The sequence below is a fragment of the Anser anser genome (assembly GCF_964211835.1).
Source record: "Anser anser genome assembly, chromosome: 1".
In the NCBI taxonomy this organism is placed as follows: Eukaryota; Metazoa; Chordata; class Aves; order Anseriformes; family Anatidae; genus Anser; species Anser anser.
Window position 1 is genome coordinate 13,636,162 of NC_139720.1, and position 27,905 is coordinate 13,664,066.

The 27,905-nt window shown below is 39.1% G+C and overlaps 1 protein-coding gene across 2 annotated transcripts in view; it reads right to left on the reverse strand.

Moving 5' to 3' along the window:
* The window catches only part of RELN (reelin), a 293,768-nt gene that overhangs the window by 87,387 nt on the left and 178,476 nt on the right, over positions 1-27,905 (reverse strand). For both annotated transcript variants that reach the window (XM_083821372.1, XM_083821373.1), the window contains exons 12-20: positions 22,937-23,088; positions 19,820-19,932; positions 17,899-18,107; positions 14,823-14,951; positions 13,592-13,701; positions 10,713-10,779; positions 9,546-9,779; positions 8,773-8,934; positions 4,397-4,633 (exon numbers count right to left, since the gene is read on the reverse strand). In XM_083821372.1, coding sequence (XP_083677498.1) covers positions 4,397-4,633; positions 8,773-8,934; positions 9,546-9,779; positions 10,713-10,779; positions 13,592-13,701; positions 14,823-14,951; positions 17,899-18,107; positions 19,820-19,932; positions 22,937-23,088 — 1,413 coding nt within the window. The remainder of the gene's footprint in view (positions 1-4,396; positions 4,634-8,772; positions 8,935-9,545; positions 9,780-10,712; positions 10,780-13,591; positions 13,702-14,822; positions 14,952-17,898; positions 18,108-19,819; positions 19,933-22,936; positions 23,089-27,905) is intronic.

Consider the following 27,905-nt stretch of genomic DNA (forward strand, 5'->3'; position numbering starts at 1 on the left):
TCCTGTTTTCTCTCTAACTTTGCTTTTCCTTGATCCACCCCATAACACCACGTGAAGCTGCCTTCTACGTTGATCAGCACTGTGAACTGACTGAGGATATTTACCAGCCCTTCTCTGCTGGGGTACTGTAATGGACACCTGGACCAGAAGACAATAAATTGCCTTGGAAAACTGTATCTCAACTGCCTGCACTTTCCATCAGTGTTGTCAGTGTTTTTCTTCTCAACGGGATGGGTAATTTTAAATTGAGCAGAGGATATAATGTATGTTCATCAGCGTTCCAGCTGGCAACCTGCAGTTGTGGCTTTATTGTTAGAACTGAATGCGTCTCAGAAAATTTTGTTTGGATAACGCCTGAGTTCCTTTTTCTTCCAACTTTATCTTTTATTTTTCAAAATGACAACTATGACAAATTTAAAAACTAATGCTGACGTGCTGTTAATTTCTACAATGCAACTTGGGACTTCGTGGCTGAAGTGGGAAATCTGGGTTTTACAGAAGCTGCCTTGAGAAATCTGTGCCAGTACAACAACCATGCTTTTCAGGTATCAGCTGTGTGCAGTGTCATTAGCTGAGAGCTATATGTAACAGTGATTTGGATAATGATTTGGCATTGCAAATGTAAAAACTAATATGTTTTGGTAACAAAGCAGTTACCTGGAGCTTGGCTGAACAGAATAAAGGAGTTGAAACTAAACAGTTTGATAAAGAGTCTGCTTGGAAGCTGTCTTCCCCAAAGTGAAAAGCAAAGGAGTGGTACTTAGCCTAGGTGGAAAGAATTAGTTTTCATTTTGTCTTTGTTTCTACAAAAAATCCTTCTATATGGTAATACTGCCATAAAATTAGAAAAAAAAATCTTAAACACCTATTTTTTTTCCTAGAGGAAATTCAGATCATGATTAGACCCTTTTAAGTTTGGTGTTCATTTTAACCTAATAAGTTAGCCATATTGTACACAGTACATTAAGTAAGCATTAAAGTGAAAACAGCTGTTTAAAATAAATATTAAAGAAATGTGAAAATGGAAGCTAGTGAGGAGATGAAGACAATCTGTGATGTTCCATGAGGAGCTCTTTTCACGGGAGGAAATCACATTATGGGTTCAGAAAGTCCTTTATCATCCACAAATTGCCTCCAGCTGAACAAAGGTAGCATTAAAGGTGGGTCTTCCACCTTACTTGCCACTTCTTTGCTCTTCAGCTCTCCTGTGGTTAGCGGTAGGCTTTTCTGCTGGAATACCAAATGTTTTCTTTGTTTGTTGTAGGAATCATGCAGCTGAAATACGTTTCTGGATTTTGTACAAGACAGAATAATGTCCCTGGCATAAAAATAATTAGCAAAAATCTTCAGGAATTGAGAATGCAAAAGCCACGTTTTTGTATAAATATGTAGTTGTAAATTGGTTTCTAGCGCGTATATAATTAGACCTGTGGAGGCTCAGAAACACAATACCCATAGGTGCCCTCAGAACAATCGCTCTCCCTCCAAGCACTGCCAACTAATTGGTACTTCTGGGAATGATATCACAGTGAATGTCAGCCAGTCTGCACTTCTCCAAACTGCTCTGGGATTCCCAGAGTTACCACATTTTCAAGGCTGGTACTTTCAGGAGTACTGAAAGGCCACATGGATGCAGCTGATTTTGTAAAGCTGCATTGACTGAGAATATCGACGTGACAGCCAGATCCCAAACACTCATCCTGGCCCCAGCTCTGCTTCTATCAAAGGCAGAAGTTTTTGTCTTTTTATATCACATCATACCTACTTTGTTAGATAATTCCTAAATGTATTAATATATTCTAATTAAGTTGATTACCTGAAAGAAACATTCTGCATGTTAGAGAATAATAATTAAACTAAAAGACAAAACATTTTATAAACACAGGCAAACTGTCAAGCTGATGTAGGGCAGCTGTATTGTATTGCCCCATTAGGGTATTTTATTATGAGCCAGATTTACAATCTTTCCCCAGACTGCTTAAGAGGCAACGGGACACTCTGTTGTCTGCTACATCAAATTCAATCATAATACCATAGCCTGACTGAAGACAGTTTATTTTTCTTATAATGTGCTGTTTCATTTGCATCCAGGTGAATAAAAAAATAAATAAAAATAGTAATAATAAAAAAACTTTAGTGCTTTTATCAGTAGGTGGATGTATTTCAGCAAGTGGCTGTAAATATTCTGTAACACTCCAGAACACTCCATTTGGGTCAAAACATGGCCTGTGTATGAGCATTTTGGAGAAGTGATGAGTTAATGTACATCATCAAACACTTCATTTAAGAGTGTTCAGGAGTCCTTTCAGTATACACAATACACTTGCTGTTAGAACCAATGTCAAACCAAATGTTGACAATTACAATCAAGTGACTGCACCAGTTACAGATCATTATAAAACACTTAAAAATCACCTTTGCTTAAAACACGTACTTATCAAAAAAACCCTCTTTTCTATATGAAACCAGATACTGAAAAGAACAACCTTCCTCTTCAACAAAAATAACCCTCATAGACTTTTCCCAAATTTTAAGCATAAATATTTCAGGTTTACAAATTTTGAGGCAGAAACGAAGACCTAATAGACAATTAAAGGCAATCCAGTGAAAACGGGCCTCAGGATGACACACTGTAGAATGATTTATAGCGTATTTACCATAGTTCCACTAATGAAAAAGCAGTTGTCAGACTTTTCTCAAGAGGATGGTGTCAGTGCTACTGCAGGCTCTTCTCATAGAAAGTCATGAGTTAGAAAATGAGAACCAAATGGACTCACAGCTGGGAAAAGCCAACAATAATTAATTTAACTAGCATCCATTTGTACAGACTTTGTATAAGTTTAAAAATTTCCCTTGAGAGAAGCAAGGTCAGTGAAGGATAGAGTACTTGTCTTCCAGGGATGATGAAAAATACTTATACATACATAGTAAGGAAGTCTTACAAATGCTTCACTTTATTTGATGCATGGAAAGTTCAACATTTCCACCACGACTGAGCACTGCAAATCCTAGTTAATATATGGCATAGAGAATTTAACTTCATGTTTATTATTTTGATTCTAATTTAAATTCAGAGGAGGAAAACAGGAAAACTTCTGCTATCTTAAATAACCTCCCCCCCCCCCCCCCAACAAACTAGCTTTACAAGAACAGAGGGAAAACAATGTCATTAAAGGGCTTTCATTCCAACTCTTTGATGAAGAAGATGCGAACAGTTTGAGCCCTAACATGTTGTTTCATTTTAATGAGCAGCAAGTACCTTCCTTGTCCTTATTAAAGTGGTTAATGGTGCTTCTGCTGCCTCATTATCACTGCTAGAAAGCGCTGTGTGTTGTTCCTACCGCTAAACCAACTCCTTTTAGTTTGACAGATGATCAGAAAGTCAAATCAGATTGCTCAAAGGTACTTGTTAATAAAATTCCAATGGTGTTTCTCTGAGTGTCCGTGGGGATGCTAAAATTATTAATATTTTCATAGAATTAAAATATATATATTTTTTTCTTGTGGTTTCTTATAATTACTGTGATGGTAATTTCACCAAATAAATATACCTATGCCAATTAAAGCTATAGTGGGTTTACATGTTGATCAGACTAGCATAAAACTGTTATCTGGTTTTAATCAAAACATAGAAATTAACTTGAGCTTACCTTGTTAATTCTAAATGTTACGATTATGTACTTCAGAATTTTATATTTTTGGAACAAATTAATAATTTCCTAAAAAAAAATCTTAAACAATCCTAACATAATTTTATTTTCCACATTTTTCACCGATATTTTTTTCTGGCCTTTAAAGAAATATACTTACTACTTTGCGATGTTTCCTTGCTTTTTTTTTTTTTTTCCTAAATGCACAGTGCATTTTGGGTATCATTGCAATATGTATGTTAATGCTGATTGCAGTGTAAATGACTAAATGGGTATAACAACAGGCAAAATAACTACTAATGGCTAACACTATTCTACCAACCTTCTGTTGCCTTTCCTTTTTTTTAAGTGTAACATAATAGTCATATAAATAGATATGAACTTCATTTAGAAAATATTTGGGTACTATACAACCTCTATACCCATGTTAATCTGACTGGATTTTAAGTGGTGATTACAGAAATTTTCCTAATTGTTTCTATTGGGAGATTCTTTAAAATTTTATGGGAAAAGAATGCTACAATCACAGTTCCCACCAAACATAAATCTCTGGGCAATGAGGTGTAAATAGTTACATCTAACTGGAATTAGATCAGTGACTGTAGTTTTGACCATAATGTGCCGGTGAGACACAATTACTCTGAATAACTGCCAACAAGACTCATTTGCAGAGATCACTTGCTTCTTAGTAGGATGAATAGACAAAGAAAACAAAATTAAAACAGAAATGACTATGTGTTTCTCACCAAAGAGTCCAGTCATGACCACAGTAGGGCTGAACATTCCCTAGGTAGAATCCCAGAGACTGCGTGACTTCAACTAGGTTGGTGAAATCCAGACTAATGCTATTGAAAAGCACAGAGGTCATGATGATTTCGTCGATCGCCCACACATCTTCACCCTGAGAAGAGTGGTATGGTTGCCACCATCTGAACTGAATGCCAATCTGTCTTGCGTCTTCCGGCAGCTCCACTGAAATTATTCTGGAAAACAAACCAAAATTATCATTGAAAGTGACACTGTTTGTGCTAATTCCCTGAGGATATATATTTTCTTAGTTTTTCTTACTAACCCTAAAAATCCAAGGATAAATTCAGCCCACAGAAACCTCAGCTTCTACTGGTATAGCTTCCACCAGTGACAGGGACAGGGGAATTATTAGTTCTCTTGGCAATAAGTGCTGATAGACAGCCATGTGGAAAAGCCACAGAAAAGAATTTCCACCAATTTTGTAATTTTTTGCTTGTACCTTGGAGCTCTCTGCAAATGTTAAAGTGGCACCTCCTTGCCAGAAGAAACCTGAATGCCTCCAGCAGAAGCCCAGTTGCAGGTGGGGGGCTTAGGCTGTCAAAGGGATGATCAGCTACCAGGGATTTACAAGTTCTGCCTCCACCTTTCCGGACACAGTGGATTTTGTCCTGACCCAAAAAAATGCATCTTCTTTACATCTGTGTTTGTTTCTGCACAGCACTGATGTTATTATGCCTGTGTTTCTCTTGTCCTAGAAGAACCCACCCCTGTAAATGGCCACATTCAAGTGGAAAAGGCTCATCTTGTCAGTGTGATCATGTGTAGGCTTATGGCATACGTTTCTTGTGTGGTTGCATAAAGATGCTACTGGAGGTGAGTCCCAGGCTCTTCTGTTATGCAAGGTCACCTGATTTGTCATGGCAGCTATGTCAACACACCTATAATTGACAAACTGCTAAGAAAATTAAGAGTAATATCTAATTTCCAGGAGCAATTATTGTACACAGCAGCAGGGAGCACGCATTAATTGCTACAGAAACGACACTTTCTTGAAAGCTCCATAAATCACCAGGACCAGAGTGCCCCATGCAACGCACGTGGGCTGTGAAACAGAATGGCAAGAGGGACATTTGTCTCCATCGGTGAGCAATTACATGCTGGCAAAAGAGGTTTTGGCAAACTCATCATGTAGTCGATATTTTTCTTTCTATCTTGGAGGAAATTTGGGTAAAATGACAAATCAGGTAAACTGGAAACATAATTTTATACCTTAGCACCAAGGGTTTTTTTCAGACTTAAGGCTTTCTAAGCTGCCTGTTGTAATGTTTTGTTCTGTGCGTATGAAAGTCTGTCCCTTCAGTGCTCTTGGTGCAAAACCACTCTCTTAAAAATGACTTGCTAAACTGTGCTTGTAAAAAGTAAATTTATAGTACCCCTTTTTTCTTATTTTAAATAAGAACATGTTAAATCAATTAGCAAGAAAAAACAAACTTCTTGGCTAATCAAGTGGGAAGCACTCAAAATATCCTGACTGGCATTTCTAGGAGCTGCTTTCTGCCGGCCGTAGTCTGAAGGGAGCGGTGCTGGGGGACAGCCAGAGAAGATGCTGCCACATCCCGGTGGCAAGGGACCAGCAGTGCACATGATGGATGAATGGCGGATACATTTCTTTTGCTACTCAAATAAACAGACGCTTGAACTACTTCATACCCTGCTAAAGAAAGACCAAACTGTATTACTTTCCGGCACATGAATAAACCACAAGGCCAACCTTTCTGCCTGCCAAAGATCCCCTAATAAGCAGCAACTCTACAACTTTTCAGGCCAATTTTCAAAGGCACAAATGACACTAAAGTGCTACTGATGCTAAAAGAGCTGATATTTTTGCCTTTCAGGGGCCAGTCGGACAAACCTGAGGAAAGCTGGTACCCCAGCCGGCAGGAACAGTGCATCCAGCTTATGCCAGGAAGCAGTTGGCACTTGTACGAGCTGATGCTCTCTTATAATCCTGGGCACATTTCTCTCTTACTGGCTGTCTTTGATGCCAACAACTTCCCTTTCACTCTTAACCCTCACAAGCTCACCCACGTGGACACCGATTCTCACTGACAGTAACTTACAGAAAATCCTAAATCGACATACATCTTTGATATACCTATTGGATGTTAAATATTAAATGCTTGTTAAAATAAATTTCTTATCCCAGGGGTTAAGGAAACAATCTAAAAATGCTGGTGTAAACCACGTATGTTAGTATGCAGAACCTGACTGCATCTCCAGCTATAACAGCTTCTCCTGTCTGACTTTGATTTGCTGGAGATAGATGGAGAGGGAGGGGGATCCTTGCTAATGACTTTTCTGCTGCAGAGAAGAAAAGTGTTCTTACTAACATTACCTGCTACCATTAGATTTCTTAAAAACCAGCTGGGAGACCTTTGCTCTGATCTCATTCTTTCAAGCTATGCGCATACCTAATATTGAAAAGCCACCGCTGTTCTGCTCAGAAGAAAAATGCAGCTGTCAAATGTTAGCAGATTAAACGCACCTTTTCAGCAGAACATTAAATGTGTAATTATTTTTTGTATGACTGAAGATTAATTAAATTTCTGGATACAGATTGATTGCCAAACTTTGTAGCAGTCCATCTATGTTACCAAAATTGCTAATATTTTTACACAACACAATACAAAAAGGTGAAGTTTTCTTCGTGTTCTTCATCATAATTATTGCCAGCATTACCTTCAGGTTTGTATGCCTGTCATTTTTCTCTTTACTCAGAATGGAGTATATGTATCCCACAGCAAACCTTTCTAACCTGTGTATGTTGTGCTTAGCTCTTTGCCCTGTCAGAACTCAAGAAATTAGGTGTTTCACACTTAATTCAAAGAGCAAAAGAAATCTCTGGCACTAATATAATTTGCTACATTTATATCTTAAACTCCATTAAAATCAGTCACCAGAAAGTGTATTTTCTTTTTTGTTATAAAAAATTAATAGTGCTATATATTAAAAACCTTTAGGGAAATATAATTCTTACAGCTCTAATCTTGAATCTAAGAATTAGAAACAGGGCCATATAAAATATATATGTGACTATAATAAAGGACGGGAAAAGATATTTTGAAGAAGGTTTTATGAGTGTATAAGGTTGTAGAATCTTTCCTTCAGTAGCACGTAAAACTTCAGAAGTTAAAGGCCACATACCGTATACTTTTACCAAATATAGCCATTCCTCTCAGATTTTTGAATATTTCATATTGCTCTCAGGAAATATATGTAATGTTAGAAGTTATTATTAGTATTATTTTTCCTTTTTCCCCTTCAGAATATTCTTAATCATGTTCTGTCTTATTGGGTTATTAACAAGATGAAGATAGCTCTTTTTGGCAATATCTGGTACAAAACCGCCCTTGGGCAGGATCAGAGCGGTGGGGAGGGACCTGTGACGCCAGTTTTAGCTCTGCCTCTTGTGTGCCCCCTCACAGAGCATCTTTTTTCATCAGGATTTATTGGCTTTGCTGCAGGGGGTGGCTGCTTCCAGGTTTGGGTGGGTTTGCACAGAGCCAGCCCCGGTGGTTCTGGGCTTGCAATAGAGGCGTGCTTATGGAGACTCCTGATTTAATACGTGCTTTACAACAGCTGGGGGGTGGTCTCACAAATGTAATGGGAGACACTACATTCTTCTCTACATATGTCCCATACATCCTCCTCTAACCTGGTGACATATGCCAGTGCTGTTAGATGAGATGATCTCTTTGTTTGGCTTCTTTGTGATCTGCATGATTCCCAGGAGCAGACACTGTCACGTCCTCCCAGGGCACCGTGTCCAACCCACCGGCACAGGCACAGTCATGTAATCCCTTTCATAACGGGAGCTGGAGCAATTTCCCCACTGACCTAGAGAGACCCTCTCAGTCGCATTTCATCTCCACTGTCCTATGCTGCCTGCAGACTCCTAATCCCAGAGGATGCTTTAGTGAAGGTATCTATGGCTTCAAAGCTACAAATAATTTATGTTAATTTTTCTTTACAAGTGGCTGCCTCCATGGGATGAGACATGCCCCTATTTCCCACAAGTGTATTTCTGCCCCCTCATCCCACATTGCTTGTCCTGTCATGTCAACTAAGCCTTGGATGCTGCCAAATCCATGCATTCATTGTTTACAGAGGCAGGCATAAATGAGAAGTGCCCAGAACAGCTTCACGTTTTTAAGGGAGAATAGTAATTTCCAGGGTGCAACGAAAGATCTTCACTCTTCTCCCGCACCACGTGCCCACGTTTGGGCAGATGCCTCCACTCTCAGCATTGCAGTGACCATGACCAGCATTAAATGCATGTAGATAACACTATTCATAACATTCACGCATATACCTTGGCTCATGATAGTTCAGGTACGAATAGTGCTCCAGTAGTTTCCATGTAATGCCGTTGTCATAGGAGTAGTGCAGCAGCACTCCTTCGCCAGGCTGGTCGGGCGCTTTGCATGTGCTCAGCACAGACTTGCTTCCTAGGCGTAGCGTGAACTGCAGGAACCTGCAGCAGAATTACACAAAGTATTTCTAGGATACCATACACATCTTTTTTTTTTTTTTTTTTCCCTAACCAGGTTGTTTTATGATCTTCTCAATTTAGACAAATTTTGATAAATATCATTTATGTGCCTTTGTGTGTGCGATTTGTTTTTACTATCAAGTAATGCAATGTGGCACATATGTTTAAAAAATGCCAATCAGTACAGCATTTAATTATTTATTAGGCTCTGAAAGGGAGGGAGAGACAGTGAATTGATCTAATCAGCTGCCACAAGCTGTCAAATAAACACAGCCTTATAAATAATTAATTAGCACTTGGCTTTGACACTCAGGTTTGATATTAACATTTCATATTTTCCAGTCTCACTGTACAATAACTTCCCTCCAGTCTATTTTGGGCTCTGCTGTTTACAAAGCAGGGAAAAAAAAAAACCACAACACAAGGCTGTACAGCTATGAGCTGGAAATAAACTATGGGACAAAGGGGTTTAAAAAAACCTTTTCTTCCTGCTAAAATGACCAGCACACAAGGTTATATGAAAGAGGAGGGGTTCCTGTCACAGTGTAATTCCCCTGTTCCCATACCTTGCATTGCTGCTCTTTTGCTCTCACCTGGACTGGGAGCTGTCGAGGAAGGAGGTGATGAGCTGGCGCCTCCCGTCCTTGTTGAAGACCAGCGCCTTGCCACTGGCCAGGACCCCGCAGCCAAAGCTGACCTCAGCTCCACGGATAGAGTAAAAATTGTGGTAGGAGGAGAGGCGGGAGCTGGCGAAGCTCTCCGAGATGAACATGGGGAAGGTCTGCGATGCTGTCTCACATGCGGGCCCTGAAAAGCCAGGGTCACACCTGGGGATGAGGGAGATTGAATAGAGTAGTTAGTGCCTTCCTTACATTGAGCCCATCTTCTCTCGTCTTCTGGTCTTCTAGCAGACTAGAACATGCCTGAAATCTCTCAAGAGTAGATGATACCTACAAAGTCCCTCTCAAATCTAAGGACCAAGAACCTCTCTAGACCTGTACTGTATAGTCAATACCTTTCTTTTAGCTAGTACTGACTTTTCCAATTAAAAAAATATAGTTATTAACCAGCTCCCAAAATCTACACTTAACATGTAGTGATGTTTCTATTAATTTTTGTAACAAAAATACTGCAGACGTAATTTACAGTTGTCCATATGTCAAATAGTTTTATCTATAGCATGTCAGATGTAATTACAAGCAACTGTGTAACAGGACAGAACGCCCCGTGGATCACGTTCTCTGCAACACCTAAAAATAGTGACACCATAGTTTTGAAAGTGTTTATTGATTTTACTTTTAAGGCTGAAACACTTTTTAAAAGCCAGACTTTCAGGAAAAAAATGGAGTGCTGACCTTCTGTCCTTGAGGTCTATGGGGCTATGGGATATTAGAACTATGAAAATCGTGATTCTTCCCTGAAATTTAATATAAAAGTGATACAGTCCCAAATCACTTCTAAAAACAGTATAAAGCATGCATCACTGACATTCCAATGGGCTCTGTGGCACATTTTAAGGTGAACTGGAACTTAGACTCTCTGCCAAAATAAAATTATTTTTAAAATTATTAAGTATGCGGCTGTTTAGAAAGATTGATATTTAGCTCTCAAGTGAGTTTTATGCATTCTGGGGGCTATGCTGGTTTTATATTTAGTCATCTCAAAAAGCAAGGACTGAAATGGAAATCACTTCAACTTTCAGACCATCAAGTGAAATATATGACAAAAATTGAATACAAGTAGTGAATTATAGCTCTTACTTGCAGCCATTTCTAGTACACTGTCCTCGACCTGAGCAGAATTTGAGGCAGGATGGACCAATATAAACTGCAAAGAAAAGAAATTAGTTAAATGAAGGGTTATGTTATGTGATAAAACGGATATAACAAATACAATAAAGTATTGTCATACAGGTATAGTATTTATTGGTATTGGATTTCAGCTAATCCCACTATCTGAAAGAGGTCTGAAAAAGGATAAAGTGCATTTGATTGTATCTTTCTGTAGAACTGAGTAATGGAGTTTTTTCTCTCTGTCAAGGATAGTCTGGGATAATTTAGTATTTAAAGGGTAATGTCTATCTGTTGCAGGAGGTGCTGGTGATCTAAATCAGATACCTGATTTTTCTAAGATCGTGAGCAACGTCCAATGAACTGCTAGGTACTGGCCATTTTCTTGCCTTTTTCTTCATCTGCTCTGATATATCTTAAGTAACTATGAAATATCATGCACTTTCACCGATTCTTTCAAATGGAATAAAATTCCAAATAATATGTACTCAGAAACATTCCAGACTTTTTTACTCTTTTATTTCTTCTTCCTCCGATGACTCCTAATCAACAGTGTTGATATTTTGTGAAAAATAGGAAAGATGGAAAGATTAGCAAATCTCTGTATAATCTGTACCTCACAGTGAAGAAATGCATTAATCTGAGTATAGTCCAAAACAGCAACTTGAGGGCAATGTCCTTTCAACACAATGTGATAAACAGGCCTTAGTCCTGAACAGCGCTACCCTTTCAGTTGAATAATGACCATTGGATTTATCACTTGCACAGTGACTTTTGGAAAATCACCCAAATAACTACCAATTCAAAATCATCTGTAACAGCCAATGCTTATTCTTTCTCTTACTTTTTTGATGCTGCCCGTCATAGCTGTGTGTCAGTACTCCCTGGCAGACACTCTATAAATCCGTTAGTCACTCCCTGTAATTAACTCCCTATCAGACTTTATGCAATTTCCAAATTTTCTCACTTTTCAGGGTGCAAAATTTCTGTTCTGTCTGTTTGATTTATTTGTTTGCTTTGAGGTCTCTTTGAGGGGGTGGTAAAAGTAGAAGGGTTAAAGATGTAATGATGTAATTCACAATAAAAAAAGCTTTATGAATACTGGCAGTTTTCCAGAGTTTCTAAAAGATGGCCACCTTCCAGATTTCATTTAAAACTTAATTCACATAAGAAACAGTTGTGAAGCTAAAAGTCAGAGTGCTGAATCCTTGAAATTCTTCCTCTCTCTTCAAGAATTTGAGTGGCTTGCCAATCAAATGTCTTTCCCTCAGTACATTGTAAAGCTTCAGTTTCACTAGTGTGTACCAAAGGAGGCATGCAAAACCTTAGAAAGGCGTTCACCATTAACACTTGATTCCTGTGTCATAGAGATAGTTCTACATCTCAAACAAATTTTGGAGCAAGCACACTGTAGGCAGATGGTTGGTAAAACCGACTCTGACTCTGAGATGGTACACAGTTGAGTGTGCAGTATCCTTCATCAGAGCTCTCACTATTTGGTTTTACAAGCAAACGTAGTGTAGATATATGAAGTGTATGCTAACTTTCAAAATCTTCTTGTTTTGTTCTGTTTTAAAGAATTTAAGTCCTTGAATTTTATGTTGCTCTTGTTTCTGTGAACTTCTGTGAGTTTCACCAATGCTTACATTCTATATTTTGTTAGGTAGCAAGTCATCTTTGCAGATGCTCACAGACGTCTTCTTACTTACATATACCATATTTTCCCCTTTATTTTCTTTTTCATGTAAATCGTCATCTCTAAGGACAAGTATTACTACTCTATCCAGAACGTCAAGAGGGTGCTACATACCATTAATGTGATTAAGAGAGTAATTTTCTTTACTTTTTGTGAAAAACTTTAATTTGTGGCATTGCACCATTGAGGCAGCTTCAAGCATTTTCTTTTCAAAATGAGGCATTAATCTGTTTTAAGCATTTTGCAAAATGTGACAATACTTACCATTGCCAGGCTCCATATCAAACCTTATTAGGAATTATTACAAAATTTCACAGGCTATTGTACATCACTGTAAAGTTTTATAGTACATACTTAATGCATACAGCTAGCAAAACAAATTCTGGATGTAGTTTACGTAGTCCCAAGCATTTGAGGTTAATGAGCAAACTAAAAACTTCGCACCTGCTCATTCTTACTCCTTTCAAACATGCTTTCTCCTCCTTTTCATGCAATGTATATATTTTATTTTGTGTTCCAAAATATTTTTCTGTGCTTTAAAATATTTACTATAGTATCCTCTGCAGTATGTTTTATAAACAGATGTGTAACTATAAGCTCCTCTCAGTTCATCACATCCATTTAAAAAAACACAGGTACATGAAAAATCATTTCCTAAAAGAAGACCAGTTCCCTGTTACAGATGGTCCTTCCCCCCTTGAGATACTGTAAACAATGTAAAAGTTTTGTCAGTATTTTGGTAGCAACATTGTTTTATGAAGGTCTTCTATGTCCAGACAGGAAAAATATGTCCCAGCTGCTGTAACTACTGCTTAGGGTGGCACAGTTCGTGTCCTTAATAGCACAGTGCGGTACCTATTTATGTAATTTGGACTAAGCAGTCAGAGGAAATGTTATATCAGGTTATTGACACAAATATTTTTTCCTAGAAAGCATTCAATTAAAATAAAAAAAAGGGATAAGCTGCTAGACTATCTTTTCAAAGGACAGAATTCCCCTTTGGCTTCAAAATGCAATTGTTACTGACTGAAGATAAGAACAAAAATTTTACAAACTGAAAATCTTGTGACCTCTGATTCTGGAAAATGTTTACTTGGAGCAGCATAAAAAATTATTCTTCAGATGTAGCATGGTTGTTGGTAAGAATACTGACTATTATCGATTGCCCACATATTTCCAAGGATTGGTCCTGTTTGCCTCCACCGAATTCTTGTGTCACTTGTTAATGCCGCATTGGGAAGGGGAATAGTTATTCGGTTCCACCTGAAATACATATCATATAACACAAATTCTGTTTTACATCGATACTCATTAAGTGACTGGATACATTTGCTTGCACTGCAAGCTTGGTGAGAATTATTTATACTAAAATTTGCTCAATAAACCAATTAAGATACTGCAGCTTTAGAAAGTATAAATGAAAAAAGCAACAAAGCATGGCTTATGATATTTTCAAAAATATATGAATGTTAATTATTACATTATAAAACCCAGCATTTTTTTTTCCCTGTGTGAATACCTGAAGCCAGCAAAGATCTATAGCAGCTTCTCCATCCCAATGAACACCTCCTAAATTGCATCCTGAATTAAACCTTTCAGTGCAACTGAACTCTGTTGGGTGGAAAGCCCTGGGGATGAGAAGTGGGGCATGGAGGATCTGGCCTACTGTCTCTCTGGGCCATCACTCTCATATCATCCACAGGGACTGCACCCGCTACACACACCAGGGGTAATGGCTCCTATGAAAATGGTACAGAAATGGAGGGTCACCAGACCATGCCAATGCTTCAGCTACTCGTTCTTCTCATGGTCATACACATTGCTCTGAAGTGTCTACGGAAATTGGGATGCAGAGGGATGTACAGCCATGGGATGACAAGTTCACTTCACAGCCAGAACAGCCCTGAAGACACTTAATAAAGAGAAGGGCTGATGTAAGAAAGTGATTCTAACAACGCCTCCACCTGCTGAAGTGCAGAGGATGCACTTCATTGTAACCCACCATAAGGATTCCAAGTGAGTAAAGGTGTCTGAGGATGTAAATATGGCTTTGACTGATGGTTCTTCTGAATGAAAAGAAAAACTTTTGTGGCTTTGACAGGATATAACTTTTCTTTTACCAGCATGCTGTCCCCAGTTGTTTTTTTTTTTTTTTAATTTACCTATAGCGTCAGAAAAAATAATATTATATGACAGAGGCAGCCTCGTATTTTTCAAATTTCATTACTGGGCAGCCAGGGAGACCAGAACACTCCTTCCATGCTGTGCTCAGCTAGTCAAAAATGAAAGATGACATGGGGTGGTGTGCTTTGCTGCTTTCTTCTGTCCCCCATAATTCATATCTGTCTCTAATCTCTCATCTCAGGTTTGCACAGAATACTCACCCACTGTAGTTTTCAGAGGCGTAGACAGTGCTGTGGGGGAGATGAGGCCCAGCACAGATCTCAGGCAAACACTCGGTGTGGAGCAGGGCCCAGGAGCGGCCATGGTTGGTGGAAAATTCCAAGCTGACGCTGATAACACAGTGAGGGAAAGGAAGGAGAAAGGCACGGTGAGCCTACATGGCAGAGACAGGCAAGTGGAAATACCACCACTAGAGAATACCACCACAGAGAAACCCCCAGATCTGCTGTTCCTGACAACTGATGCTGAGACATGCAATGATGTTGAGTATACCTTTAATAACAAAAATCCTGAAAATACAAACACGAAACAAATCTGAATGGTTAAAAACCAAAACAGGTAGCCTGTATCAGATGCTGAGGTCTGTCTTAACACTTAATCCTTGTTCGACCACCATCTAGCTAGTGTTTTTATTCTGAGTTAAAATGACCTGATGTTACCCTTATATCTCCATAGAACCATACCGATTGTGGTTTCAAAAATAATGAGAAAACTTGGATTCATCAGAGCCAGACAGCATCATGTGAGCACAGGACTTGCATAATTGCCAGCTGCTGAAGTTGGTAAGAGAGCACTGGTTGCTCATGCATTGTCTGTCTCTTCACCTCCACCGCTGACAAATATTAAAATATCCTTTAATCCTTCCAGGAGTCACCTGCCTCCTTCCCCCATCATGCCTAGATGGAGATCAGAAACGCAGTATGGAATAGGGAAATGGCCAGGTCCTGCCCAGAACTGCTGAAGGGTGGAGGGGACCTGTGGAAGACACCCTTCAGAAAGCCCTATGGAAAGCAGTCTCAGGAGCTGCAGGAGCCCCTGTGCTGCCCAGCTGTATTGGTCTTTGGAGGCTTCCTCCATCTCACAGAGCCTGGAGCATTCAGTGGTGAGTTTTCTGAGTCACAGGGCCATAACCATATGAGAAAACTCCAGGTTTTCCAGGAAAAAGCCTGCTCTTCTCTGGTTTCATAGACTAGCAGTAAACCAAACCAACCATGCACAGATAAAGACATTAGAGAAGCAGAAAAGAGCTATGAGACCATCCACTGAGTCTATGAAAAGTGGTTATCAAATTCGCACTTTCAGAAGTTCATTGACAAGATCAGTTTGCATAAAGCAAAAAGAATTGTTCTCTCCCTGTTCCACTGCATATTTAATAAAACAGTATTTACATTCTAGGAGTATAAGGAAATCCTTACCTATCTTACATTCGGAAGACCTTGCAAGGGTAATGTAAGAAGTGCTTGATTTATTAAGGATTTAGTATTCTACCGAGATACTCTTGTAATTTCCACCATATAATTAGCTTGTAATATTCTGTTTTAAGTAATATCAATGGAACATTATAAAAGTCATAATTCATCACCTCAGTACTAAATTATTGGATTATAACTTTTCCTTTTCATTATAATTTGCTGACAATATTACTTTATATAAGTATACCATCACTGCGATATCAAAAGTTTGTGTTAAAATGGTTTACAGAGGTTTTGACTCGTTCATTTTTGGTTTAACCATTTGACCTTGGAGGGTCAAATTTACTGAATATATGATGAACAAGTCTCTCACGTTTGCAGCATTGAAGGAATTATGAATAATGCTGTAGACCAGGAGGTGGGAAATGCTGCTGTATTTGGGAAATACAAATAGTGTTTATGGGGACCTAGTGCTTCTTTTGTTTTGAAGAACACTTCTACTTCAGAAATAGTTTATGTGAATGAAGAATATTATCTTTCAAAATACATACTAAGCCCCATTAGATAACAACATATTTAAGATGGATACTTCATAAAGCATGTTTACAAGCCAGGAGTGTTTACGTGAAAAATTTTCACATTCTGTGTAGAATGTTGTCTTCCTTTCCTATCAAATATGTGTGATGCCTTGGCTTTTGCTGCTCCTTAAATTCTGCTGCTCTGCATGGCTACTAGGACTGTCAGAAATAGTGCAGCTCTTTCAGACGGAAGAAGATGTCATGGGCTATGGATGTGAAAGCAGTTGCAGTCACCTACTTCAAACTCTTGGCTCTCTCTCTGGAAAAAAAATGAAGTAACTTAAACCTCAAAAATATCAGGATAAACTCTCACATGTACATAGAGATAAAGGGACTGTGAAGGAATAGATAGCTTCCTGAATATGTATTGGGGTACTCTGCACTAGTGAGGCCACCTCTGGAATGTTGTGTTTGGTTTTGGTTACCCCACTTGAAGAAGGATGTTAAGAAACCAGAGAGGTGCAGCACAGGATGACTGACCAAGGTGTCTGTGGCCTCAAGCACTGAACATGGAGGGGCTGGGGAGCCAACCTGTTCAGCCTGGTGAGGAAGGACAGCCTGTGATGGTGCAGAGGGTGCTCACAAAGGGGCCGAACTCTCCTCAGTTGTGGCAGGCACAGTAGCATGGGGCAATGTCCATAAAGATGTGGCTGCAGAGTTTGAGACTGGATATTAGGAAACACTTTTTAGTTTGTGCAGGTCACCCAGAGGGGTTGCACAATGTCCATCCATGGAGGTTTTCAAGTCATGGACAGGTGAAGCCTTGGCTGACCTGACAATAATCCCACTTGCAGAAGGAGGTTTCACTAGATGACCTGAGGTGGTCATCTTCTATGATTCTATAAAATACAGAGCAGCAGATTACTTCCTTCCTCCCCTTTCCCTCCCCCTTAACTTTGTGGGAAAAAAAACGCACTGAATGTCCCAGTGAAATGAAGCCAGCAAAAGAGTTCTGTGGTCACTCTGTGGGCAGTGAGGTCCTCACACTGATGATGTTCAAGATGAGGGCTGCTTGTCACCAGTCTTACAAGAATTACATGCTTGTGGCATGAATAATCTCTGGGAGGTCATGAGGGGACTTTTCTGCCACTGCCTTTAACACCTTCCCCCTAATACATATCCTTATCCTTTATATTTAGAGATAAATCTCATTGCCATTAGAAACTGAAGCAAATAGTTTGAAATCATAAGCATATTTCAGAATGGACTAAGAAAAGTATATAGATGCTAAGAAACAAAATGTTCTGGAAAGCTGATAATTGAAAGAGAAATTTTGCCTGTTGTACCTGTTACCGGGCTGATAAGTTCCACAACCCAAATTGATGGAAAACTGGATCATGTGAGTCGCCGTGGAAGGGAGTACTGGAAGGACGTGGAAGTAATCCACAGCCCAGACATTCCTGTTGTGGCCTTGGTGACTCTTTTGTTTCAGGCAAAACTTGGTTGCAGGAGTCTGCAGGTCCGGACTAATGACAACAGAAACCAAGGATGGAACCTTTAAAAGAAATTAAATCAGGCTTAAATAAAACAAGTAATATTAAAAAAGGTTACATGGAAATTATTTTTTAAATTAAGAAAGCTGCTTCAAATGTGCTGAACAAAACATGCCCATTGATTGTTAACTTTTGTTTTAGCCCCCTTTTTCCACAGAAGACCCCAAATAAGAGTTATTTTGTACTATATGCCTAGCTATTAGTACTCTGGGTACCAGTGCTGCTTATCACCTTAGTGGGATCAGTTTGTTTGGTTGTAAAGACACTGTAGAAAAGACACTGTATCTTCTGTGTTCTGAAAAATATGTTTATTTTATCAGTGCTCAGTTGGAAGATGAATCTCGCCCTGCAGCCTTTCATCTCACAAAGAAATGCAGTATAACTGCAGGTCGAGCCTGAATATGTGAGAAGGGAGTAAGGGTATGAGTTCACAGGCTAGTAGGGAGGATGTTATGTTGCTGAAATAAATGAAAACACTACTTTATGAACTCTAGCCTTTGTCCAAAAGCTACGTAATTGGAACTTTATTATGTCAAAAGAGGATGTCAGCTTGAAAACTGCTCACTTTAAAAAAAGCTCCACAATGAATTCAGTATAAATTCAGATCCTGTCGCTCCCTGAATTCCACATTTAATTTTTTATTATTTTACAATTACAGTTTCCTTAGTTTTGAAAAAGTTCTACCCTGTGTTTCACACAGAACCAGGAGAGGAGGGAAACCACGTACAATGAAACAATGCAAGTGATTCAACTGAATTCAGGCCAAGCCCTAATGTAACTATAAACATTTATTTTCTGAATGCTAGAATTACAAAGAAAATGCACACAGACCTCTGGCTGAAATCAGATGCATCTTTACCACCAAGTTTCCTACACAGTGCATAAAACATACTGAATTTGAATCCACAACACATGCACCTGCATACATATCACATGCATTTTTGTGTATTGATTTCTGTTATCTGTCTTTTTTTACAGCAGCACACTAAGGGTCCCTCAGAGCTGCGTTATTCAGAGTAGACATGGCCTGAGTCTCTCCTTGCCCTAGACAGGAAGGAACCCGACAGCAAGCTCAAGTCTCTACTGCCCTGCCTGAGGGTGGTGGTGGGGAGGTAAATGTGGTGTGAAGGAGGCAGCAATAACAGCAGAAGGGAAGCTGCTTGTGAATGTGGCCAGCAACAGCCTTCTGTTGCTGGGTTCATGCCTGTACTCCTACAGACCCTCTAAAGGGCACACAGCTGTATTAAAATGAAAAGAAAATGAATAAAATATGTAATTTTCAGGAAAAGATATCCAGGAAAAGACATCCAGGCATTTCTTAGTCACTCCGCTCCTAGCCACTGACTTAACGTTCTCAGAAGGAAACTCCTGAATACCACACTGTGGCTGGCAGGAGCTTGAATGGAGAGAAGGGTAATTATTTGTGAGGAGATGTAATCACCAAAGTTTTCAGCTGATGACTGAACATGGGCCTGTTGCCCATTTGCCTGTTATCGTAGCCAATGCCACCGTACTGCTCAGGGGTGGAGTTGTCAGAAGTAACCACAGAGCTGTTTTGCAAAGGCACCCTTTCACTGCAAGAGCCGTGTATGATTTATGTGCTTGGAAAGGTCACGTTTGCCCCTGTGCAATTCAACATACAACATTGTTATAATGGCTTAGGAATAGATTGATCTATCCATCCCATCCACCTACTTTGTCTAAGACAATTTACCTTGTAAGCAGCATAGGTCAGGGTATCGAGAGCTATGTGTTCCCTCCTGCCTTCAATCTTGGCATAAAGCATGACATCATTTTCATGGGATTCTCCAGAATCACAAGTTCCCCCTGTACAACACACGTTTGAGAGAGAGAAAAAAAATATCATTGAAGCTGTTTTTAGTGGAAAGTGGGATGATATTACCCAGCCATAATTACAAAAATAATTACAACCAGATGTTATTCAACTTAAGATATGAAACAAAAGAACACAAGCCCCAAGGACACACTGTATAAGAACTATTTGATCAGATAGATACACCATGCCGGAGATCAAGGGGTTGACAATAATGAAAACCTCAAGTAACTCTCTTAATCAGCTTATCGAAACAATTTAAATAGAAAACGCTGTGCCCAAAGCAATACTTCTATCTGTATGTTTTAAATCCCGTTTACATGGAAACACTCTGCTTTTTGAGTTCTTGTCTGCTAGGACTAGATCAGTAACCTGGTATCTTGTATTCACACTCTGTGCAGCCACACACTGTATATGAGGACCTCACATACCTCTCGGCTGATAGTCTGGCAGCTGAGAACTTGTCTAAGCAGAAAAGGAGGAAGATTGCTGTGTGCCTTATTTGTTGTGCCTCTTCTTCTATTGTCTATACAATACCCTAAAAAGGATGTATGGAATCTACTGTATCACACAAAATGTGCATGATGTCACCTCACAGGGATGAGGCAGGATTTCAGATATCTTCATATTGGTAGAACCCAAAACATTTAATAACCTTCTCTGGAAGAGAGGATGTATTGGCAAGATTGAGCATTAAGCACTACATTATAGTTAAAAGATGGACATCATCACACTAGTTTCATGTTCTGGAAAAAGGTTTTTAAACCAGAATATCTGTAACTGGAACAGGAAACCTGTAGTTTCCCTGTACACTGGATGTATTGCAGGCATTAAAAAAAAAATCAGCAAAAAACAGGATGAGGAAGGTTCTTTGAACTATCTATAAAGTAGGAAGGTTGCATATATGAAACACTTTCTCTGCTTTTTTTTCACTACAGATGGCCAACTCCTGGAATGGAACAGGCAAAGCAGTCTAGAGAGCTAGATAAGATGTGTGTTTCTTATGTGTACATATACTTATATAGTTTCTTATACTGCAATAAGGAACATGCTTATGTCCATTCAAATTCTCTGCTTGCTTGAATAATTAAACTGTAATTTACTTAATGTACAAAACCACACAGAACACATTTTCAAATGATATCCCACTATCCTCTGTGCCTGCATGTGCCGACAACTTCTCCCCTAAGTTCAGAAGGTTGAGCAAATTTCTTTCCTGTTTCTCTTGCAGGTGTTGTAATGCTTGGAAGAACTGGAAAAAAAGCATCCTCTTTTTCCTGTGCTTTATTGGTAATTCATGTAACACAGAGGAGATGTGTGACAATTTAGGATGACAACACGAAGCCTTCCACTCATTAAATACAGGGTGTTTTTTTCTTGTTGATTCAGAAGTTTGCTTGTGGAGGTCACAAGTTTAGTCTCTGCTTCCTCCTTTATTATTCTATTATTCTCTACCTTTAAACAAAAATCCTCACCTCCTCTAAACATGGTGTTGAGAGAATAACATAATGCAATTTCCTTTATGTGCAAAATAAGAGTTGTGGAAAAACACTGTAAGTTACTGAATGATAGCCACAGTATCCATAGGAGTTTTGACTTGTTGCAACACTGAACTAATGCAGTTGCACTGACAAAAACAGTGAAGGGGCAGTGACAGGACAGGCTTCTTTCTTAGCCCCAGTAAACCACTGAGGTTGCACTTTGTTCCAACAGGAAAGGTCCACAGATGATGCTATCAGCACATCAGTTTTTTCCACAAGGGATGCCTTCTCCAAGGCTCCAAAGCTCAATGGCATTTTTTGTGTACCAGAGATGAATCTCACCCTGGGTTAATACATTAGAAGAAGAAAATGGTTATGAATATAGTGATGAACTAAGAGCTTTTGAGCAGAAAATATGCCGTGTTCAGCCAGGTAAGGCTGTCCCGCTTCTGTGCTACTCTCACCTCATCCTCAGGTGCAACTCTGTTGACACGGATGGATTAACACCAGGGTCTGCATAGACAAGACTGAGGGAGGATATGACAGGTGTTTAAAATCCTCTGTGGTGTGGTGGGGTTGATAAAGATATGAGACCACCTCTTCTAACACAAGCAGTAAGGGGAATTGAGTGAAATTAGAAGGTACACGACTAGAACATCATTCTTCATGGGAAGAATTGTTAAACTATGGGGTTGCTACAGGATCTTGTGGATACAACAGACAGGTTCAGTTGAAACAGTACTGCTGAGGACCACATTAGGCACTGTGGAGGGTCCTGCCTGACCCACCTGCTACTCCAGCAGGCTGTGACTCTCCCACAAGTCCTGCATTATATCCGCCAGCACTGTGCAGGTACTCTTGGACACCACCACCAACAGCCTGTGTTTGTGCAATGAATCCTGCCTGAGGACTGACGTTGGGTCAGCCCACAACTACGTGTGCAGTAGGTGCTTAAGCTTCCTTTATATCAAAAGACATCCAACCCATGAAGTCAAGAGGGTCCAGAGAATTGCTCAGCTGGTCTAGCATGTCTCATGGTGAACTGAATGAATTTTTCCAGCAACTCTACTGACCACATCTCAGTAGATGTGACACTGACCTTTTACGGAGGCACCTTCATGTAACGTCTATATTAAACTGTTTTATACTGGAGCTAAATGTTTATACCAACCAAAAATAGCTGGGTAAACCCATGGAAGCAAAGTCCACCATGGGCTACTAAACCTAGAATGTCCTGTCTGGCTAAAAAAGGTTTTCACCTGCAAGTCAGTGACATCCGTGAGAATATTTCTGGGAGGGCTATTTGTGAGCCCACTATGGTTTCACACCCGTGCAGGTGTCTAGAAGGGCAGACTTCCAGTCTGACCAAGATTTGTCTGTCTTACATTTCTGTGGCCTCGTAGTCATGGATCAAAGCTAACCACTTGCAAAGAGTTTTAAAAATATTTCTAATGCATATTGTGCAATTTAAATCCCACATGCCCCCCGTTTTATTATATTAAGAGTACATACTTACCCATACTGAAATAAAACCTTAAGTTCCCATAACCTGTAGTGTCAATATATGGAGTGCATATTTTTCTTTCTCCATCTCTGAGAAATACCATAGCTGAGCCAGACTCCAGCGTCCCACACTCGGTACCAATGACAGCGCCGAATACGTCCCACCTGGAGAAGTCAACAGAAGTGGCAAGAGAACGTGCAGCAGCATGTTACTGAGCAACTCACACAAAACATGTTCTAGGAGTTAATTTTTACACGCAAAAGTAGCTGCTTCTGCTGTCACAGAGTACAACAAAATGCTTTTTCAAATGTGATTCTTACAAATTTACTTATATATTCAATACTAGTTTCTAAATTCAGCCTAAAATAAAAGTAACGTACTTTTTAAAAATCAATTGGCAGAAAAGTGCAAATACTAAAAAAACGCTGAAGCTTTGGCTTTTATTACCAAATATTTAGTGTTGTATTATTCATTATTTTTCTGTCATGAAAATGTTTAAAATACATCTGCCTTCTGTTTCATATTGTGTAATAAAAGCTTTATAGATTAATCAAACTTGAAAAGGCATGTCTCCCATATTCACTATGCAGTCATTAGATATGTACATAATAGCTGAAAATGCTCTCTTTTCATCTTTTTGAGCATTTAGGGTAACAGTTTTTAACAAACACATGAATAGAGTATGAGGAAAAGACCGCTGTGTTTCTAATATGTGATGATATGAACTTTCTCAGTTTTTCTGTACAACATTTTCTCTTATTTTTTATTCAGTGATAACTAAGAGAGCTGTTGCAGAAATTTTCAATTAAATATTTTTCTTGAAAATATGTTTTCATTATGAAACCCTTGGTTTCTTTAAAGCTTGATTAAAATATTTTGAAAGATTAGAAACTGGAAAATTTGTACTTTATTTCAGTTTGATACATAATTATTGATGTTGAAGTTTTAATTCATAATGAAATATTTTAAAATTATAAGCCTGATAAAGCAATGAAATTACTTAGAATCGTTACATCTTGATAATCCAGTCACTTAACTTGCCAGTGTGATTCAGGATGAATGAGAAAAATTTAAGATCTGAAATCTCTGAGGGATGGCAAAGCCATTTCCTGCCACTTCTAGCAGAAAAAATCTGAAGCACCAATGTGAAGTATGAAAGTTTCAAAAATTGTAATTACATCAATTTAGCAGTCTGTTTATCAGCTTAAACATTCAAACTATTTCAAAATGTATTTTTAAGATCTTCTTAAAAGTTGCCGGCTTTCTTAATGACCTAAGCTGTGACAGACCAACACTATGCCTGTCTGAAAATCCTGCTTTAAAACTGTCAGTCATTTATACAGGAATTAGCAAGATTAGCGTCACTGAAGGGCTTTTATGATACAGATATAAACATGTTCGTGGAAGCAGAGTTTAACCTAACCCTAATTCCGAACAGAGAACTTTAGTTGTGCAGACATTTTAAAGGTAATGTGCAATATAATCCAAACACAGTTTTGAAAATGGGTCTCTTGGGATGAAGACAAATACCGAATTAAACGGTTGTGCCTACTTTAACTTACATGACAAAATCTCACAACGCTCCATTGATCTTTTGTATGCTCTATTTAGCTCAATTAAAACACTCGCTTTCCTGACCCACAAAACAACTTGAGGTCATGAATGATGCAGATCATGGAGGTTTCCAGGGATCCTTTCCCTTTATGCAGCATTATAATGAAAACCAGAAAATTATACAACATGAAATAACTGGCACTTTAATAAAAATAAATGAAAATAATGTCTGCAAAGATAAACGGAGAAAGTCTCTTGGTGATGGCGTGACAAAGATGTAGATGTTCTTGATTAAATATTACATTTGGATACATTTATCTCTCACATGACTCTTGAAATTCTTCTTTACAAAACAAATGATGGGCTGATATATAGGCCTAAATAAGATTTACTGGACAAGAATGTCCCAAGCTGAAATACATCTGCCAGAGACAACAAAGGCATCCCTATCTTTGGATATGAAGACCTGTCCACTTTTAGGATCAGACCCCAATTTATGTGATTAAAGAGAAACAGAATGCCAGTGGGAAGATGCGTGGTACCAACAGCAACCTCTATCCACATAGCCTACTGCCTTATGTAAGGGATTTAAAAAATACTGATCAATGTCACTAACAACAATCAGCTCCTCTGCCCTGAGTGTTGAGCTCCTTCAGACGTCTCATCTCAGTACGTTTGGCACAAAGGAAGGTGGTGGTGATCCGTACGTGAGCTTCCTTTTGCTCTCCCATGCGAGTGATGCTTTTGCCTGTTCTTTGAGAGCTGCCAGCTTCCAGCTGACATTAAAACAGGGAGTCTGAGAACATCTTGCAGGCTCTCTCATGTATAAAGCATTGAAAACCTCCACTGCACACCTCTGGAGCACTCTTCTCAGAAAATTGTGACAGCACAGAAAATAGTGGCTAGAAACACAGGGGAAATATTTGAAAATAATGCGCGATGTGGAGCCCAATTCTCATTCTGAAAACTGATGGTGACAAATAGCCTGAGCTCCAAGGACTCTCACTGACATGCTGAGTCCCAGCTGTTCCCTGTCACTGCTGGGAATGGGTCTTTCCTTGGTACAACTCGGGCCATTTAGTGACCATCCCCCCAAAACATCTCTGCTCATGCAAGTGCTGTGGCAGTAGCCACAGACAGCTGTTCTGGGATGTCTGGGAGCTGTCAAAGCGATAGTGGGGGGCAGGCAGAAAGCAAGGTGAGTACTCTTTCCTACCCAGCCTCAAATCCTGATGATCTTGGTGAAAGTGTATGTTGGGGTTATAGTAGAGGCAGCAACCAGGCTAAATGAAATGGAAACCACACATTCCCTGGAGTTGAAACATTACCACTTCTCAAAGTGGAAGGGGAAAGTGAGGCAGCTGAAGCTACCTGCAGCTGTCCCTGTTCCCAGATTATGACCCCAGTGACATATTTTTCTCTGGGCACAGGTATTTCCTATACTCCCAGAATGAGAGATGGGAGAAGAGACTCCCACAACTTTCTGGACCTATGGTCCACCAAGCAATTAAGTTATTCATACAACGGAAGAACTGGACCCTCATTTCCTACTGAATTCTGTAAATAGAAAACTCTATGTTGGGATACACTATATTAGGTCAAACTGAAGGCTTAAACTGCAGGACTATAAATCTTCATCCATTTTATAGTTATTATGGTTACAAAACATACAGTCTGTAATTCTTAAGTATGAGATATGTCATAGAAATCACTGAGGAATTTTGATCAGACCTTGATCAGCTCTAACAAAAGTCTTTGCAAAGACGTGGTAGTTTCAAGGAAATGTCCTTGGATCCCAGGAAGAGTTTTTGATCAAAGAGGTGGGAGGCTGGATTCCCAGCCTGGATGTCCAAGAGCGATGTTCAACGTCTGCTCTAGCCCATTATTGGCAGTCGGCTCTGGAATATTTTATGTCCCAGCAAACTGCTCTTATCCCTACCCTATTTTCTTTTAGTTTTGAATGACATCTTGAAAAGCCTATTTTCTCTCCAGTACATAAATACACAAGCAACCAAACCAAACCAAACAAAAAGCAACCACAACAAACTACCAAACTTCTAAATCTTATAATTTTTCACAGAATAGAATTGTTATTTCCTGCTCAAGCCTGCTGTGAATAGTTGCATCCTGTAACATGTCCTTCATTGCCCTTCATGGCAAAACAATATCTCAAACATAGTTCAAAAATCATTCAAAAATATTTATCTAAGAAGGAATTAAGGAAGCGTATTCATTCAGTGTTTATTCATGGCTGCATGTAGTTTAGACCTCCATTCTTATATCAACTGTTGATATAAAGAAGGAAGTTTCAAATATAAAATGGAATTTTAAAATAAATAAATAAATAAATAGAAAGACAAAAGTTACAAGGACTTGAGCAGGCTACTTATTGCCTTGGAAAACAAAGTGACCCCCTGCCAGGGCATGCTGCCACACCGCAGCGACTTTACATGCAGGGGTCCAAGGGCAGTGTTGGGTTCCTGTCACTGCATGCACGGTGGGAGTGCAAAATATATCTGTCTGGCCCCTAGCTGAGAGCAGTGGTAGATGCAGCTGGAATGAGATGCTGTGTGAAACTGAAAATGTAGTATTTGGAGAAACCATTCATTTGATCACTAAGGTATAGTATAAATAATTGATTTCAGTACTTCTACTCCCTGGAGAATTTCCTATTGAAAGTAATTTTTTGTGGTTTAAGAATTATCTAGGAAGGAAGTGCCTTGATTAGAACCACTGATGATGAGGGGTTTAACTAAATGTCTAGTCCAGCAGAGCAGGATCTATAGACGAGGCAGATATCCCCAGGTAACCCTCCCACCCAGCTTTTTCAAGATGTAAAGAGACTGAGACAACATCTCAGACATATCCCACGTGGTCACCTAACACACAACTCACATGTAAGCATTTTCTTTCTTTTGTGTGAAATAGAAATTTCTGAAATGACATGGCAACAACAGAGTTTACTACCCACTATGTCATGGGTTGGTTATTCAAACTGGGTAGGAGTTCACGACAAATATTTTTTCTGAAGCCCCAAACAACCCAGGTGTTCACAGGCTGCATTAGCATGTATTTCTCAAAAGGTGCTCTTCAGTTTCAGCACAACATAGGCAGCATCTGAATCAGCTGCTAATGACCTGAAGTACTTTGTAGGTTAAAATCAACATTCAGCAGAGACCCATAAATTAACAGTGTGTGTTCCTCATTGCCCTCAGGTTACAGACACTAATGAAATTCTTTTTCTTAAAAATAAAACAAACAAAAAAAAGAAGAATTAAGACCACATTGAAGTTGTTGGTTATTTTCTTTTTGTCAGAATTTATACACTGAGGCATATAAAATGATTGAATATAAAGTCGTGCTTCTCTACCAGTACACTTTTGTTTTTGAAAAGCTCACTTATGTTTTGATAAAAGTGGTATGACTT